Consider the following 18,861-nt stretch of genomic DNA (forward strand, 5'->3'; position numbering starts at 1 on the left):
GAGAGAGAGAGAGAGACAGAGTGATGGGAGCCGGCTGAGCAAGCAGCAGCGAGTCATCGCTCTCCGAGCTGCTAATGACAGGTAAATTGCAGTTGCAGGTTTTAAAATACTATATTACTATTTTGAAAGCAACTTACGCGCTCATTTGACTATTTAGTATTGTTAACGACGTCGTCGACGTGCGTGTTTTCATGTCAAAACGAGTGCGTGCGTGAGTGCGTGCGTGCGTGCGTGCGTCGTGCGTAAATCTTAATTATATTATCCACATTTGGTTAGGACGTATCTTTCGATGGAAACTTCGGTAGTGTCGCTTCTCGATGAAATTAAAAACTACAGTAACACGAACACGAGCATATCAAATGAAGTAAAAGTTAATCCACGTACATTTGGATCAATCATGCTCTGCTGCCAATGTCCACATGCTGGGAAGTCAGTCGATCGGATTTTGTCAATACAGTCATTTTAAATTAAATTGAAAAACGCTCTGTGGTCTATATAGTATATCTCAGGGGGGTTGGGAGGACGCACGCTCGAGGTCTGTTCTCGGTGGAACGTCATATATGACGTATGTGCGTGTTTTCATGCTGTGGTAATGGCGTTCAGCACCAAGGACAGCTCACAGAAAACGCTGGATGCTAGTGGTGGGAACTGTCCATGACCCATCGATTTTTCTGGAAGTCATATCATAAGAAATTATTTATTATTTTGCTGAAGTCGAATTTCAGGTGTATGCTACCTGATTTATTTCATTTTATGAGACAGTTTTATACTTTTTCTCCCTACATTTGGAAACAAATGTCTGCAGATATCATGCACTAAAGCAATAAATAGGTAAATGTCAAACTAATACAGTTTAAGTTAGTGGAGATCTTGATCAATCTAGGGGTCTAGCACAGAAAAATAGCAACGTGGAGGAAAATGAACTGAGCTTTTATGACAAAGGCAACAACATGAACTAACCTTTTATGACAGAAGCACCAAATTCAGAGAAGCAAGATATTCACATCCATAATTTTATTTACAAGAATTGTCTGTTATTGACAGCTTCAAGAATGCTTTGTGATTAATATGCTGTTTTGTGCCAGTATAAAAATGTGGGAATTTAATTTAGGAAAAACAACTACTAAATATCACAATAACACAAATATATATAATTCTTTTCATTGTGCCAAGTTATCAAAATGAGTTTAAAAATGTAGCTTTTTTAACTTTAGTACTACTACTCGGGTACATAAATGTCTATGCTGCACATTTAAAACATTTTGAATACAGGACTTGAGTTGTGTATTTTTATTGGAGTATGTTCAACACGTCTGTAATTCTGTAAATGTAGTAGAGTATAATACTCAAATAAGTCACAGAAATCAGTGTACTTGTTTTCACCAAATTAGCAGGAGCGTTGGGGGTAAGACTTTTTCGTGCACCCAGATGAGCACTACACGGCCCTTAACACTAGACTAGATACGCGCTGGCACGAAAATAGAATTCTGCAGATTGCACAGGGGGCAGTCTACCAAAGGAGGGATCAGAGTTACACACTATAAAGGCATCTATTTGAGTTTTGAGGGCCAAGAAGAGGGCCTTGAACATTTCCTACATACGACAAATCTCATTCAACCCCCAATTTAAGTTGTTTGTCATACAAAGCAAACGTGCTAAGTAAATGTAATAATAATAAAATAATAAAAAGAAGCTTAGGGCACATGCCAGCTACAGTCCTGCAAAGGGTGTTGTAGTGCAAGGATCTTATTTAGACATGAGAATGCGCCATTGATATTCATTTTACATTTGCATGCACAACTTCAACGTGCTGTATAACTTTTATGAGAATGCGTGGGGGTAAATGTGTTTATGAATGCATAAATGGATTCATATGAGCATGTGCACAGTGCAGGGTTGTGCAAGACTGTGTGGGTGGATTCATTCATGCGTTACTCTGTTCAAGCAGGCAGACAGATGTGAAGGATGGCGTCTTGCTCTGAGATCTGTGGTTCAGAATATGGAGAGCAAGCCCAAGTCAGTGGCAACTGTCAGCAGTACGGTGTCCGCTCTTACCTTCACCAGGTAGAACAGACACGTATCTTTCCTCAAGAGAAAGTGTCAGAGATGAATAAAGGGCAATTGAGGTATTAAATTTAGAAATTCGTCTCTGTCATCCAGTTTTATGAGGAGTGCACAGCCTCCATCTGGGAACGTGATGAAGATTTTCAGATTCAGAGATCGCCTAGCAGGTGGAGCTCTTTACTCTGGAAGGTGAGATTAACCATTAGTTTACCCAATCTTAAACCTAACTGCTGTTAATTTTTTTACAGTACCTGCAAATATTTAATCCTTTGTTTTTCCCAACCTTAGGTCTGTCTCGCGTTTGGCACCTTAATCTTGTTTGCGGGCCTGATTGTTATTGTTGTGGGATATGCCACTCCAGCTAGAATTGAAGCATTTGGTGAAGAGGATCTTCTTTTTGTGGACAGGTATATCATTCAGAATTGCTTCATGGTGATTACGTTATTGTAGATCCTACCTAAAACTGTATTCATTTAATATGCAATAATAGGTGTGAACTATCCTGTATATTATAATGTATATATTTGTATGTTTTGTTTCTCAACAGCCAGGCAGTTAGTTTTAACCGTGCGCTAGACGTTTGCAAGCTGACTGGAGCTGTGCTGTTCTGTGTGGGAGGTACCTCCATGGCCGTGGGTCTCCTGCTGTCTGCCTTTGCCAAAAGCTACTCCAAAGAGGAATTATATCTGCAACAAAAGTTTAAAGAGCGCTTGGCTGATTTGCATTCAACAGTTGGTAAGGTTTAATTCTCCACCAAGAGACCCATTTCTGTTTAAAATACAGTTGTGACCAACACAGTACCTTTGATTTTGTCACAGGTACCCCCATAATGAGAGCACCAACCCCTGGGGAAGGAAAGGTGCCAGTTACACTTTCCAAGGTCCAGAACATCCAGCCAACAACTCCAAAGTCAGAAACCTGACAGTAGTCTGATTGAACGGGGATAAAATAGTGTGAGTGAGTGAATGAGAGGTGAGTGAGTAGATTGATTAGTGAGTGAGTCCATTAGTGCAGGGATGTTATAATCTAAAAGGTCAGCTCACATGACTGATAGGGTCAACTCTTCTCGCTGTTTGACACACAATTTCTAAGATTACAAAATTGACATTTCATGTGCATCATTGTTTTTGTTATTCAACAAAACACTTCAAGTTTGTGAGTGCTAGCCACACAAATCTAAAGTAAGACAAAGAAAGTAACCCAAGAACAAATCAATAGAACACAGCCACTGAACAAGTGAACATTTTTCTTTTCAGTGTCGATGAGAAATGTGGTACTGCGGGAGAGAGGCTGAACAGCAGGCGTTATCGATGCTTTGCTGCCATTTCACAATGGCCAAAGCGCCAGACATAATAACCAATCTAAGCTGCATGACATGTAAACATTGACTCATAAATTCACCAGCACTTTACTGTCTATATTTAAGTAAAATTAACCGTGAGTCTATCTTGGATAATTGTGTACTATTGGGGCAAATTAGATGAGCGAGACAGAATAGACTTGAGAGAGTGACATTTTCTCCTGACATGTTTGACCCTGTCTTCATTTAACATGATCAATAACTAAAACCAGAAGGCGTGATGAAAGCTACATAGAAGTTCAATAACACTGTCTGTTAAATATAAAGAAAAAGCACAGATCAGCTGTCATCATCATCATGGTGGGTTATTTTACTTTTAAAAGTGTCATATAAAACTTGTGGTCATATTCTACTTTTAGTACAGCAGGGATTCTCAAACATGGGATGTTTATACTATTTTACCTGGATTTAATTGTTACAAGTTGGTCAGAAACATACATATGTTAACGCTTTTTCTTTTCTTTCCTATTCTACAGCCCTCTTGAAAGTAACTAATTTGGGGTAAATGAGCCAATGCTCAACCTGCCCCATTCCATCATGCACATCTGTCTCTTTGTTACCTTGACAACCAGAGCTGGAGCTTTTTTGAGCTCCCAGGTTGAATTTTACTTTAGAAGCGAAGCAACGCAACCGGTCTTCAAGTAAACACATCGATTGTATTTTCACTATAAATTACACTTGTCAATCGATGGTGTATGTAGCGTACGACTTGCTATTCAGAGTAAAGGGTATTATAGTATCTGGCTGTTTCGTTAAAAAAATAATAGAAATGGATAGCAACCACCGAATCACACTTTAAAAAAAAAAAAAAAAGATGTGTTCTTACATACGTAATGAAAATGTTCGCGTAAGTTCATCTCTTACTCACAGTCCCGATGCCACTAGTACCCTCTTCGTTTTATTTATGTATTTTTAATCAAAGTTTGGTGATTTTGTCGAGCTTTTTTTTATCAGACAAACCACAAAGCTATATTATTGGTATCCTAAACTAAAAAAATTACCCAATCACATGTAACATATAATCTTGTTCAAAGACCATAAACCAAGATGTTAAAAGATTGAGTGAGAGTGTTTGCAGGTGATCAATAAATGTGCTCACAAGTAGTCTCATGATGTAAATTGTGTGTTTGGTATCATTCTTTTGCTGTCCAAAAGCTGAATTTTAAAGATATTTTTTGTCTCAAGAAAATCCTTATTCAGGGTTCCGTGTTGTAACTTGATTTTACATTCGGTGTATCTCCTGATGTAACTATACTCTCCCTAGTGGATTATAATGCATAAAAAAACTGAAGTCAATATCCACAATGTAGTACAGTATATCTATTTTTAAACATAATAAACGCTAAATATGCTGGCCATTTTTTTTTGCAAGACTGTATTCACATTTATGCAGAAGCTGTGTACTCTCTCTCTCTCTTTTATTGTTTTGATTCTCTCTCTGCATCTCTCTCCTTCATATACAGCACACAGTATATATATATATACACACACATATTGCTTGTAGTTATAGAGTATAAAGTACCACAGTTGTAGAGTTGTACAGTAGTAGTAAAATTGTTAAAATTGTTAACATATACAGTCAAGCCAGAATGTATAATTATTAAATGTACATATATGTATGTATATGACTCTTACTTCCCTGCATCTCTAAAGCATACACGAGTTGCCTTCAGTAAAGTAGAGTACAGTTTTCAGTGCAATCTATCAGCAGGGTCATTTAGAAAGGCAACGTATAGAATGATAAGTGTGCTATTTGAGGCGTCATTAACACACCCACATGTGCACACACTGAAAGGGACCACTGGACTAGATAGGACAGAATTAATGACACATCCGGAAATAGCACCCAGAGGACCATCACCTTGAGCAGTCAAAAGTGAGTCATGGAGCACCCCACCACCACCACCATACACACACACACACACACACACACACACACACACACACACACACACACACACACACACACACACACACACACACACAAACACACACACACATCTGCTCACTGATGACTCACACACCTGGAGTCCTAGACAGGATCAATGCCAAATAATAAAGCCAACTTGCTGAGGAAAGAAAACGTAGACCACATGCAATCTAATAACATTTTGTTATATGTAACGGTTGGTAGTTTGCAGGTTCTTCCTTTGGATTTCAAAAGCAATAATTTGATGGAAAACATAGTTCAAGATGTGCCATATCATACCATAGTATTTATTGTAATGGGAGCAGTAACTCAAGTTTAATTATTCAATGAAGGTCATTAATTATCACCCTAATGAATGCGGTTGGAAGTGCTTGTTGAGTCTGATTAGGAAATCCACAAGTAGCAATGATAGTAACATTCTTCTTGCACATAAATGAAAGCATATTTACATATTAAATTCCATATTAGATTTACATATAAATTATTACATTAGTCACACGATGATCATTAATATTATTATTAATCATCAATAGGGAGTGTTTTTATAAACTGTGTTAATAAAGAAAATAGGAATCTGTCTCAGTTATGTGTGGGCAAAGTGGAAATGGGTCAGAATTGAATGTCTGGGTCCTGTATGGGTAATTTAAGGCCTAAGTGAGCATCTATTGAGCTGGCCACCAAAGTCTGGGCCACATACTATCTAAGTGGAAATGCATTAGAACTTGTAACACAAACTTGTGTTGCATGGATCACAAAGTTAAGTTAGAATAAATCACTAATGTGTAGCTGGTTCTTGTGGCGTTTGTGTGTTAAGTAGGCATGGGTGAGAACTCATGTCTTGGTGATTCTGATCCAGATAAAGCAGATATAACTATAAACCGACTCGTGCTAAATTTTAGATTTGGCACAACTATCACTCAATTTATACGGGCTTCCTCAGGCAGACGGGGAACATTACAGAGTAATGGTATTCGTACAAATACATTCAAATAAAGTTATCATGTAGTAATGCAGCTTGAATTTGTATTCGTATAGTCTGAACGGTTATTATATAATGACTTTTTAATTCACATTTAATTAATAAATAATCTAAAACAAGCATAGATTGACAAATGAACAAAGTTGAATGGTCCACTGTAATGTTATGTCCTTCTGAAATTACTCACTTCAAGGAAGACATTTTTCATATTTCCATACATCTTGCCATTATTCAGCTGTTACACATCATAGCTAAATGCATTTTAACCACTTCTATTCTCAGAAGGTATACCAAGATTATCGTCAAGTACCGCATTCCTACTGTGCTCTAACTAACTATAACTATAGCTACCTTCATTGATCACTAGTTTTCTTTCTCTTTCTGGTCATTACCATTGTCATTTTTATCAGCGCAGTAATTGATATCATATCCCTCATTTGGACCTTCTTTGGTATCGCCATTTAGTATATTGTTTAAGTGTACAGTCATTTGGTCACCAGAAGATGTAACAGACTTATTCTCAACTGGAGTCTCATCCTTACTCTCAATGGCAAGTTCACCCTTATTCTCATCCACAGCTGCAGCATTGCTCTCATTTGGAGTCTCATCCTTATTCTCATCTACAGCTGCAGCATTGCTCTCATTTGGAGTCTCATCCTTACTCTCAATGGCAAGCTCACCCTTATTCTCATCTACAGTTGCAGGATTGCTCTCATTTGGAGTTTCATCCTTACTCTCAAACGCAAGCTCACCCTTATTCTCATCTACAGCTGCAGCATTGCTCTCATTTGGAGTCTCATCCTTACTCTCATTTGGAGCCTTATCTGCCAAATCCTCCCTACTCTCTGAAACTTCATCCTTACTCTCATTGGCAAGATGATCTACAGCTATATCCTGACTTTCATTAGTGTTCTCATTATTTCTCTTATCTGCCACCTCATCTGTAAACTCATCCCTCCTCTCATTGACAACCTCATCCTTACTCTCATTGGCATGATTATCTACAGCTCCATCCTTACTTTCATTAGTGTTCTCATTCTTTCTCTTATCTACCGCCTCATTAACCTCATTCCTACTCTCATTCCTACAGTCATTGGCAACTTCATCCTTACTCTCATCTGCCATATATTCCTTCTCCTTGTGTTCAACTGAAATCTCGCTCTGGTTCTCATCTGAAGCATCCTTCCTGACATTTGCTGTCGCCTCACTCACATCTGAACTCTTCTCCCTACTCTCTTCTGCAATGTTCTTTTTACTATGGCCTGAGGCCTCCCTTTTCTCATCTGGTGTCACCCTTCTCTCATCTGGGACCCTCTTACTTTCATTTACTACCGTGTCCTTCACTTCTTTTACCTCCTCTGCCTGCTCTTTTGACAACGCAGTTACTTCTCCCTCATTTTCATTCTTTGCCGCTTCATTTTCTTCTTCACCACCTCCCTTTGTTGGAGTAGTTGTCTCCTTATCAGCCCCTTCTCCTTGGATAAGTGAAGTTTCCTTTTGAAAGGTATTTTCAGCAGAGGCCTTCTGCTTCTCTTCAGCCTTTTCGCCAGACTCCTCTGATGATTTGGTAACATCTGATGCAAGGTCCTGCAACATAACGGAAATGTTCTATATATAATAATGTAATCATAATGAATGGTTTACTATTAAATACTGATCTAACAAATATCTACTACATTACAAAACAACTGAACTCAACAGATAGTGTCCTGTGAAAAAAATAGATATCCAGCTCCACTGTGACAACTTTAACTCAATCACTGATCAATAATGATCTGTGAGATCACATTACAGTTATGAGAAAACACCTTTAGCCATTTTTAAAAACATGCATGTCCGATAATTACCTTTGTGATAGACAATAGTCAAAACCGTACCTCTTCAGTTGACTGATCTAGGGATTTAACCTCTGCATTTCCATAATCAGTTTTTGAATCCAAGTCATCTGGGGAGAAAGATGTAGGAGGAAAATTAAATTGAATGTGGTCGAATATTAGCATGTACCAAAAATGTCATCATTTAAACAGCAGTTTGCATTACTGAAAAAGAAAAGAAAAACAACATACATTTCGACACAAAGACAAATCCAACCAGCGATAATGTCACATTTCTGAATTGTTTCATATTTAATGTTTATGTGAGTGAATTTAATGTGTAAAGTAATGTGAATATAGTTTACAGGTAAAGCATTCCAAATTGCCAGTAAGAAAACATTTAACAAAACCTTATATCTCTATTGTGTAGTGTAATTACTGTTGGCTACTCACGGTATAGCCCCTATTCTTCAGTCCATATCAATTGTCCATCATTTCTTAACATCAACTCCCATCATGTACAATTACACATTCAATATAAACATTCAGGTATTGTAATTGTAAAAAAAACACACACAAAAAAACACACAAAAACACATTCATATTAAAAAAAAGAAGCTTCAAGGTTTGTACAAACACAGTACAAGAGAGACACCTGGTGGTCTTCAGTAAACCACCCCACCTACCTCCCTCCACCGCTTGGTTTCGTGCAAGTAAACAACTTGTCCAAACAATTGAACTGTTCAAGAGAAAGCTGTAAACGTGTTTAAAAGCTCACGGGGGACGTATCACCTTAGTTGAGCTTATGGCCGGAGGCTAATGAAAACAATAAATGCATTGCCATCATTATCTTCACCAATGCTTCAGTCAAGGATGAAGAAAAAAAACCAAAAACATTTTCCTTTGAAGGGATAGTTCACCTAGCAAATCACAAAATCCTTATACTATTGTTTTATGAATATAATATTTCATTGATATTAGTTTAAGTAGTGAATTCCACGGCAAGTCCTTTTGCAGAATAATATGCAGCATTAAAATCAGACACCCAGTGCAAACAGCTGGCAAATTCTTCCTGCCAGCCTGAATAAAGACATTATACTGCAACACAGAATCAGCAACACAATGCTTAATTTTCATTTGAAGTAAACATTACAAGGCAGGTTTGCTGGAGTACGTAATTAATACGGAATTTGGAGCTTTAATGTGAAGATGTGCATCAAAGGCCTAAGAGTAATTAACCTTAAAGGTCATAAGAGGAATTCAAGTTATCGCTCTGATAAACACCGTAATTGCACACTTGTTTGGAAACATTCTATGAATGGGAAATTTCCAATAGAAAATAAACAGCAAAAGAATGTGCAGAGGAAATTGAGTAATTTGTGTTCCCTTTCTTCATTTAGCAATGAAAGTACAAATGCAATTGGAAGAGTTTCAAATGCAAAACTGATTGAAGTTTTGCTACGGTTGAAGATGAAACATTACGGGGAAAAGAACAAACCTTGAATAATATTTTATGGAAATAACTTTAATCTAGAGCAAGAGGAATATGATTGAGTAGCCAAAAGGAAGCTGTGGATTTGAAGAGCAGGTCATTAAAAGAGGATAATTAATAACAGCAATATACTTCACACATTTTGATTAAAGTTTTGAAACGAGTTGTGTCCATGTGTTTTTTTCTCTCATTATTATGCAAAAGAATATTGCCTCATACACACTATGTCAGCACAGAGTACTAATGCATATTTGATGACCTTTTGATTAAGTAAAAGCTTATCATTGAGTCTTTCATCACTATGAGATGTAGCCATTCATTTCTTAGACACAATAATTTGCCGAAAACAGCAACCCGGTTTTTATGTTTAAACAACAATAATTACATGTGTTTACAAGCCCTCTCTGAACAAAAAAAAATACACCTTTATTGAGTGCCAGTATTTTTGTGTCCAAAAAGGCTTTCAATTTGACACATTGATAAAAGAAAAAATAAACAAATCTATCTGCTGGATACTTGTTCTGATAAATTTGTTGCACCATATGTTTCCCCTATTCTCACCCATTGAACAAAGCAAAATCCAAAACCAGTATTGAAAGTGAAAACAAAAGATTCAAGTTTGAAATGTATCTTTTGGGACAAAAGTTCTGGAACCTTTCTGACAACCTTCATATGGGCCCAACCATTCTGTTTCTTTATTTAGTTCTTATGCAGATGGTTGATTTCTGTAAATACATCATTTTGCCCTTTAGATTAGACATGAAAGCTCTTTTCAATATTTGGCATAGATACCTTGCAAATTTGATCTGAGCAAAGCAGCTTGGATTTAAAATGACAGACATGAGGAAAATGTGAGTTAGTGAAAGTCTCAGACCCACACTCTGCATGTCACAGTTAACCTTGTACTATATGTCGCTGCTGAAACACTTGTTAACAGATTAATGTGGCAGATTAGTGCTGCCACCCCACACTTTAATCCCCTAATCCTGCATCAAAGGGTCATAAAATAAACCTTTTCCTGCTGCAATATAAATGGGAGATGATAAAGCCCAAATAAAGGAGGCGATATGGAAAAATGGCCATAAAAAAGCAACCACACACACACACACACACGCACACACTGCAAACACAAATAGCACATTGCTTACACAATCCCCAACAACGATCTGAGCAACAGGAAGAAAAAAAACATTTAAATTTTCTCATCCCACATCCTTTAGCTTTTGAGCCTCTTTTCGACACAGCCACACCATATTTCTCTTTGTGCACATGTCTCCTGTCTCCCAGAGTTGTTTTGCTCTGACAGGCATTATAGATACATATGCTAACATGGATAATTCCCCGTGGCAGTATGGCTTTCTATGACACGAAAGGCTCTGGGTTGATCTGGCTGGATGATTTGTCTGCACGCATGTACATACGGATGCATTCGTTGGATGAACAGCCTTTCCTTTCATGCTTTTACTTGATAATAATACATAAAAATTAACTACACAAAGCTCAAAATTTGAATTTTGGGAAGAAACATATGTAATGTCTAGTCAGTTTGACTGTTTTTAAGAGAGGGCATGGAGGGTTTGTGACTGGCTATTTTGTGACACATCAAAAAAAATTAAAAAAGAAAAGGTTAAAACTTAAGAGAAAACAAGCACAAATGAAAACACAAAACACAATTATACATCAGAGTTTAAATTTCTGAAAACTCTGTCTGTTTTGATGCAGACATGGCCCTAATCTTGCCTTCAAACGTAGATATCCGTCCTTAACTGGGAAAGGAAATACAGGAACATAAGTGGACATAATGATGCTCCATCATGTGACGTACAGTAAATTGAATTTGCTCCTGCTGCATTAACACTATGGAGCCTCGTACATGCATGAAAAGGAGGCAGTGGGCTTTTCAACATGATGTTTTGTGTGAGTGAATACCCTTAAGACTTCAATACTGACCCTGTCTTACCTGGCTCTATTTGAAAATCACTCTACACCTACACTATTATCTCCAAAAGGTCTGACACAAAGGAGTAGTAATATTCTTGAAAATAGAGAGTAAAAATATTCTGTTCAAAAGAAGACCTTGGATGATGAATTACTGGGTCTCGAGCAGTTCATCTCCTTTAATTGTAAAGTTGTCATATCTTTTCTATTGACGTGTAGTTTTCTTAAGTGTTATTTTTTCAGAGTTGTTTATGATCAACAACAAAACATGACAAAATGACAAAACAAAAGAAATGCTTGGAGAAGTAATTCACATACAGTTTTTAATGGCAACCATAGTGCTGAGAGGTGAGGTAAACAAGATGGGAAGTGACCTTGCTTGCCAGCAATATCATGTCCAGATGATTATGGGACAGTGCCCGACCAGACCAGAGATAGCTGATGGCACAGTAGTGATAAAAAAATATATATACGACTTATAAATATGGATTGTTCATTCAATAAAGAGTAGCAAATAAATCACAAAATTCTATTTTAATAAATAAACACATTTTACAATACTTCAATTGGACAAATTTTCTAAGTGTGTCTTTCTCATATTCTTATCTTAAAATTATCCGACTTGGCAGCACAGTTAGGGGGGGTACAAACTATACTGAATGGGTGTGGTCTTCAAGTGGCCGCAGATGCGTGATTAGTTTGTCATATTTAATGGGAGGGACAAGAGACGCTTTGACTGGCTATAATTAAACTCGGCTATGATCACCCCCACCGCGGCAAAGCTCTCCTTCGCTCAGATCTGCTGGCCTGGGTTCGTGTGCAAAATTCCCAACACCTAATCTAACCCACCTCTATGCCACATTTTGTGCTTTTAATCAGACTATCATCATAGGGAGTTGTTGTAAGACACTACACTCCATCTTATTATTTTTACTTCAAATAAAAATGTATTATTACCTTGCCTGGAGGGTAATTTGGAATTTGATCAAAACCTTGTTCAGACCAGAGCTAAGAAAAAAAAAAACATTAAATGTACAGCCCAATGAACACTGGACAGAGTATCTGCAACCATCTCATGTTGCCTTGCCTATCCCTCATCATGTACATCATGTATATATCTGAGGATCTCTCCTTCAAGTAACAGGCTCTTTTGTTGATTTCCAGAGCTGCAATTTGGTTCCAGTAAGGGGCACAGGCAAGTTCATTTCTGCTTTGATGACTCTAAATTGAGAGATTAACCAAATGATAGGCAATTATCCAAAGTCCTTACCATCTCCCAGCCTTCAATATGTCCATGCATTTTATCAGTACTCATTTCTCCAGCTATTCATCATATTTGATTGCACATGTACTCTCTTTTCTCAGTCTATTTTGTTTATCTTGTATTCCCTCCTTTAAAGGACTCCTTTATATTCACCTTTCATAACAGATCACATACCCTCACTTGTTTTAAGGCATCTTTCACTTTATTTGTTCCGCTGTCATCTTAAATTAAGTCTGATTCAACTAAACTGGTGACATTTTGGGGAAGAAAAAAGAACACATCTAGACAGCAGTTTGGTTTGATTGAAAATGAAAGTTGTTTTTGAGAAAAACAGAGAGAGTGAGAGAGAGAGAGAGAGAGAGAGAGAGAGAGAGAGAGAGAGAGAGAGAGAGAAAGAGAGAGAAAGAGAGAGAGAGAGAAAGAGAGAGAGAGAGAGAGAGAGAGAGAGAGAGAGAGAGAGAGAGAGAGAGAGAGAGAGAGAGAGAGAGAGAGAGAGACTTCATGACCTTTGCTGCATGAGTTGTTGCACCACCACTACCCTTTTGGTTGTGTTCTCTGTCACTTGCATCTGTGTTCACTCTAACGAAGCAGAAAAGTCTGGAGCTTTCAACATATTTTCTTATTCCCTTGGTTCCCACTAGTTGACAGACAGTAAAAAAGAAAAATAGCAGCAGACACAAAAAGTGTCCCCTTTGTCAGCACAGTCAGCGCCCAAGTTTCCTAGTTGCTTATTTCTTATTTATTTATCTCTCAGTTTTTATTTTCCGGTGAACCTGAAAAGCTTTTAATTGATATATGTTTTTACATTATTGTGATGTTATAATGTATGCTGTTTGGTCTACGACTCTATGCATATACAGCATTGCGATACGATAGCCAGAGGGCGGGGAGGGGATCGGATGTGGGGTATAGTATTATAGTAAGATTTGGCTTTAGCTCTAAGAGTGAAGGTTGAAAAACAAAACAAACAAACAAACAAACACACAAACATCTGTAAATGATTCAAGAGATGACGTCTATTATCCATTCATTCATATAATCTGTGGCCATTGATTTACAACATATCTGATGATTGAATATGCAAAAACTACATTTTGTGGCACATTGAAAGGTTTTACGGAACCATGGATCATTACATTTGTCGAAATTCTTAACAAAGAAAGTTACACACGCTCATATTTGTACAAACACTGAAAGCCTGTTGAAAGATTAAAACAAGCCTGACTCTGACAAACCAGCGGGTGATACAGCAGTGCAGATCCCTGAGGGTCAGCCAAAGCCTGTTGAGTCCTCTTATCGGTAAAACTGCAGGGAGCGTGCTTTGACCGGAAATTGTGGGCCTATTTACGATATCAGTGCAAAGGGAAGGTGACGTAATGTGTTTCTTGTAAAAGTGTTTAATGTCATCATTGCCTACAGTACTTTCACCATCTGTCGAAGAGCAACTGTGCCACTTAGTGGTCGTTTATGGAGGCAGCAGGTTACATAAGGTTGCAAGTGGCTGGCATTACGTCATTGTACTGAGGACATGTCAACAATGTTTGTATAAGGAGCCGTTTGAGCATTTATTCCAAATTTTCATACCCAGCTTGAGGTCCAGAGAATTGTAAAATCTGCCCTTAATTGTATGTTCACTTTTAACTGGCGACAGGACCGTTTTTTAATGGTTTCATCCTAGGGGGTTGAACTAGGGTTAGTGTTTTAAAGTAGAGTTTAAATGAATGGTTAGTGTTTTAAAATAGGGTCATGCAAGTGGAAGAGAATAAGTGGATTTGTTGTGATACATAAATGTAGCTACAAACACATACGACAACAATCATGAACATCCTATATGAATGAATGAATGAATGAATGAATGAATGAACAATGAAACGAATGAATGAATTATAAAACAGAATTTTGTTACGTTTTTTTTAGTATTACCTTTGTCACCAATAGTTATGCTCTGTCCACTCTTCTTCAATCTGAGAGAAAGGAGTCTGGCCTGGGAGATTTCTCTGACAAAGGAGGACAGTTGGTCACTGCTGCCATCGATGTGTGGAGGCGAAGCCTTTGACTCGCCTTCTCCACTGTCAGTGCTTCGGACCACTGATTTTCTCTGGAGGGAGATTAAGTCAGGATTACACTGACTGTGAGTGGCAAAACACTCAATAATGAGACATTGAAAAACGTTTCTTACATTTCCATGTTGCTTTGGGAATCTGTAGATTGGAGGCAGAATGCCCATTTTCATCCTGGGGGTAAAATAAATCAATATGTCCTATTTTTATTAATGACGTACTAGATAACCAACAACTATGGAAACTATAGCAGATAAACATGCAATTATATACATTTGAATTTATTTTTTATTTCTTTATTTTTTTTAAAGAAGATTTTCAATTTCAGCTGCAGTCTTCAAATACAGTGTGTTATAGTTTTATTTAGTGCTTACCCATTGACCTGCCGTGCTCCCCGAGGATTGCTGAACAGCAGGTCAGCATAGGAGAGCCTCTTAAATCTCTCTCTGCCCACGGCTACATAGAGCTGACCGCTCTCCAGCTTAGTGCCATCAGTCACCTGCTGGCCTTCATGAGTGTAAAGACTAGCACAGAAAAGAGAGAAAGTGTCCAATGGATTCCTCTTTTGCAACAATGACTGTTTAACAAGGCAAGGACAATATATTAGGATGGAAGATGATTTGCAATCATAGTAATACCTTCTCACACCACCGAGGACTCTCAAGCCCATCTTCTCTGTGATCATCTCTAGTATTTTATCAAACTGTCTCAGCATCCTCTGGTGAATGAGCAGCCTTATTGCAGGATTCATCGCGTCCCCATTTGCCACCACACTGAATATAAAATTATGAGCACGGCACAGAAATCACTCATTGAGGACTGGTTTATGCAGTAGTTCACATGTACTGTATTACCAGTTGTTGAACAATGTTATTTTTGCTATATTGCAATCAGTATGAATTGCTATGATATTGCAATGAAACATTCATAACCTAAATGTAATGTACAAATACTGTTTTTAGCGGCACAACAATGATGTGTTGTCTTATGAGGGGTACCTGCACTCACAATATAGGACATGGCTCCTTAATTGGTTTCAAGAATCTTGCAGACACACAAATCCGATTTGGTGGAAGTGGTTTGGCCTGAAGAGAAGTTACAAAATAATAATATGTATACAATATATTACAGAAAGAAAACCGGTTGCTTAGTTCCAGTTAATAGCTATTAAAAATGTACGTTATACATGAGGCCAGGTGGACTACCAGATTTTTCAAGGGTTCAAGATGATCTTTGAAGAAAAAATGTCTCTCTAGAAAAAGTACACAGTAGCCACCCGTTCAGTCAGTTAAGAGCTCTCATCACTGATTGACACAATCAGCCATATTAAATAGGGGGGGGGGGGGGGGTTGTGGGCCCTTGATTGGTACATTAATATGAACTGGTAATCAAAGAACCAAAAGTACTCAAGGTTGTATGCCAAAAGACATGCATAGTGTATACAAAGGAGCACAAAGAACTGTTATAATACACAACATTTTAACCAAGAAGCAGTCAAGGAAAAAAAACCTGGTCCTGCTCAGACTTAACATATAGCCAGGGTTGAGCCCGGATTTTATTGCACATTTTATTTGGAAAGGTGGTGAATTAATTATTTTAAGTAGAATTGAAGTAGTACAATTCAGGATACAGCATCCGAACAAAATAAAAATATCACACAATCTCACTTATTTGGCTTACCTGCAATGGAAGAGCCTGTAACATCCTTCTCTTTCTATAGCTGATCTGTAAATAACTACAGACAAGAGATATACAGTATATAGTGAATTATATATATTTATATAGTCTGAGATATTCTTTTCTCGTTATTGTCAATGACAGTAAGTTTTCTTTGACTTTGTGGGATTGTGAATATAACAAGAACGTTTCATCAATAAAAGTAGTATATACTGTTTAGATTATGTCACTAATAATGTATAGTTTTTTTGAGTGTTTCTATATTTGCATACATTGGTATTGATGACTAAAAAAAGAATAATAATCCGTAGCACAGTTTTAGCAAGTACTGTATGAGTGAACTTTAATATACAAACTTCATGGACTTGATTAAGAGGAGCTGGATGAATAGTGTGCATGCGATTTACAGCAGAACACCTCCAGAGTGAGCTGTTGCACTGTGGCCTTCAATAGGACTAATCTCATTACTTATATAAAGAGCTCTCTTATTTGTAGGCCATAGTGATACATGGGTCTCTCCTGATCTAATTTACCCAAAGCTATGACTCAGCATGGCTGCAGAAAAAAAAGTCAGACAAAGATTGCAAATAAATCTGAGAAATTGGTAGCAATATTAATTAAAATGCAAATGATATATGTAACTTACTCTAGCTTTTTGAATCTCTCTTTCCCTGCAGCGACGTACTGCTCCCCACTCTGAAGGTTGTCCAGGCTTTCCACTTTGTGTCCTCTCCGCGGAGTGTAGATGTTCCTTACAGCCCCAAAGGGCGCCTGAATGCCACTCGTAACTTCCTTCAAAAACGTCTCAAAGTTGCAGATTCTCCTCTGGTTAATCACGACTCTTCGTGCTTCATAATACGGGTCACCATTGCGGAACATAAAGATATTCTTCACCACCGGTTGGGACAAAAAGTTCGGCTTCTCCGAGCCCATCCTTGTGCGTAAAAGTACTTTGCTGTGTGATTTTTACAAAACGCGTGATTTTGCTCACAAAAAAAGAAACAACTCGCTTAAGCCATGAGTGTCAAATTATTTAAGAACGCGCATAAAAGGCTCAAAATGTCCAGTTGCAACAGCAATATACTTTTCCATGAGGAGAAGAGATGGCGGGGTTGTGCGCACTGCAAGCGCTCGCAGGGACCTGCGCCAAAGAGCCAAACGGACCTCGACTTAAGGGCTGCCTCTCATGAGACCTCATCTATTGGGACTTATATATGGGAACACACATTTCATTCCCAACCACAATCAACAGGTAGTAATATTGAGCTGAGCGCAAAAGGGTTGTAATTAAGTCAACGCGAGCTCCAAAATGCACAGAAAACGACAGTTAAATGCGCACCGTGAAAGCTGTGGAAATAAACGCACTAAAACAAAATATTGATCTTTACATTGCACCCAACTCCGCAGGAGAGAAGCTTAATTAGGCATCAAGAGACCCAGTGGAAGCCTATGGTTGCCAGTGACATCCAGAATATGTGACAAAAACATGTTTGTTCTATCTGCTATCGTTGTCAAGTGCGGCGACATGGAGATGTACACTGTTATTAACACGGCACTTTTCATGTTACACTCATTACCAACATAAATTGTGACAGACTTTTTATTTTTTTGATTAACACGTTCGCGTGAGTGTATGAAAATAAGGTTGATGTAATTCTGTCATGACTGATATGATGTGTAAACTGTATAATTATTTAGTGGCAAGATAAGATTTGGTCAAATACAACATGCGATTCTCTTTTAAAACCGCTTGACGGTATGATGTGCAAAAGTGTATAATTATTTAGTGGCAAAATAAGATTTTGTCAAACACAACATGCAATTCAGTTTTAAAATCGCTTGACGGTGCTAGAGCACTGAAAAATAAAAACACTGCAGCCTGTAGCATGTATGCACTTTTTTTTTTGTCTTGTAACTAAAAATAAATTGCCCTTTTTATCATATAAAGAATAGCACAAAAAATATGCAATGTAATCATCAGAAAAAGACAAAAAAAAGTGATATTGTTGTTAGTGTACATTTGGCAGCAAGTAGATTATACTATATGAGATGAGGCTTCATAGTCAGAAACATCACAAGGCAAAATACACCAGCACATGCGTTCAGTTCAGGACCCATGAAACCTTTAATGTGTTGACTGAATGCAGCACAATGTTAAACCACGTCATTGCTGAAATACTTGACAGGACTTTTGGGTCAGACAAAAGTTTAATTGGGTTATCCATGTAATTGTCATTGAGATCCTTCAGGCTAATATGTATCAACTTCACAGTAACAAAGTAA

The 18,861-nt window shown here is 37.7% G+C and overlaps 2 protein-coding genes across 2 annotated transcripts; one reads left to right on the top strand and one right to left on the bottom strand.

The window, feature by feature from the left end:
* On the top strand, nucleotides 1-3,033 carry nrsn1 (neurensin 1). Its single transcript, XM_085919067.1, has 6 exons — nucleotides 1-81; nucleotides 1,949-2,064; nucleotides 2,161-2,253; nucleotides 2,353-2,471; nucleotides 2,612-2,799; nucleotides 2,883-3,033. Exons 2-6 carry the CDS (start codon nucleotides 1,966-1,968, stop codon nucleotides 2,984-2,986), a joined length of 603 nt encoding a protein of 200 aa, XP_085775193.1. The 5' UTR covers nucleotides 1-81; nucleotides 1,949-1,965; the 3' UTR covers nucleotides 2,987-3,033.
* A 3,663-nt stretch (nucleotides 3,034-6,696) lies between these two features.
* Nucleotides 6,697-17,511, bottom strand: LOC147052160 (uncharacterized). Its single transcript, XM_085918266.1, has 9 exons — nucleotides 17,225-17,511; nucleotides 16,582-16,636; nucleotides 15,910-15,986; nucleotides 15,540-15,674; nucleotides 15,276-15,425; nucleotides 15,021-15,075; nucleotides 14,765-14,939; nucleotides 8,211-8,278; nucleotides 6,697-7,920 (listed from the first exon to the last, which is right to left on the bottom strand). Exons 1-9 carry the CDS (start codon nucleotides 17,509-17,511, stop codon nucleotides 6,697-6,699), a joined length of 2,226 nt encoding a protein of 741 aa, XP_085774392.1.
* Nucleotides 17,512-18,861: the final 1,350 nt, after the last annotated feature.

Source organism: Syngnathus leptorhynchus, chromosome 8 (genome assembly GCF_054491065.1).
Source record: "Syngnathus leptorhynchus isolate UIUO chromosome 8, UIUO_Slep, whole genome shotgun sequence".
Lineage (NCBI taxonomy): Eukaryota > Metazoa > Chordata > Actinopteri > Syngnathiformes > Syngnathidae > Syngnathus > Syngnathus leptorhynchus.

Coding starts and splice junctions, on each gene's coding strand:
- nrsn1 (XM_085919067.1), top strand. CDS start 1,966: ATGGCGTCTTGCTCTGAGATCTGTGGTTCAGAATATGGAGAGCAAGCC. Junction 2,065..2,160: donor TCCGCTCTTACCTTCACCAG/GTAGAACAGACA, acceptor TCTGTCATCCAG/TTTTATGAGGAGTGCACAGC. Junction 2,800..2,882: donor TGATTTGCATTCAACAGTTG/GTAAGGTTTAAT, acceptor ATTTTGTCACAG/GTACCCCCATAATGAGAGCA.
- LOC147052160 (XM_085918266.1), bottom strand. CDS start 17,511: ATGGGCTCGGAGAAGCCGAACTTTTTGTCCCAACCGGTGGTGAAGAAT. Junction 15,987..16,581: donor TACAGGCTCTTCCATTGCAG/GTAAGCCAAATA, acceptor ACTTCTCTTCAG/GCCAAACCACTTCCACCAAA. Junction 15,076..15,275: donor GGAGCACGGCAGGTCAATGG/GTAAGCACTAAA, acceptor TTTTACCCCCAG/GATGAAAATGGGCATTCTGC.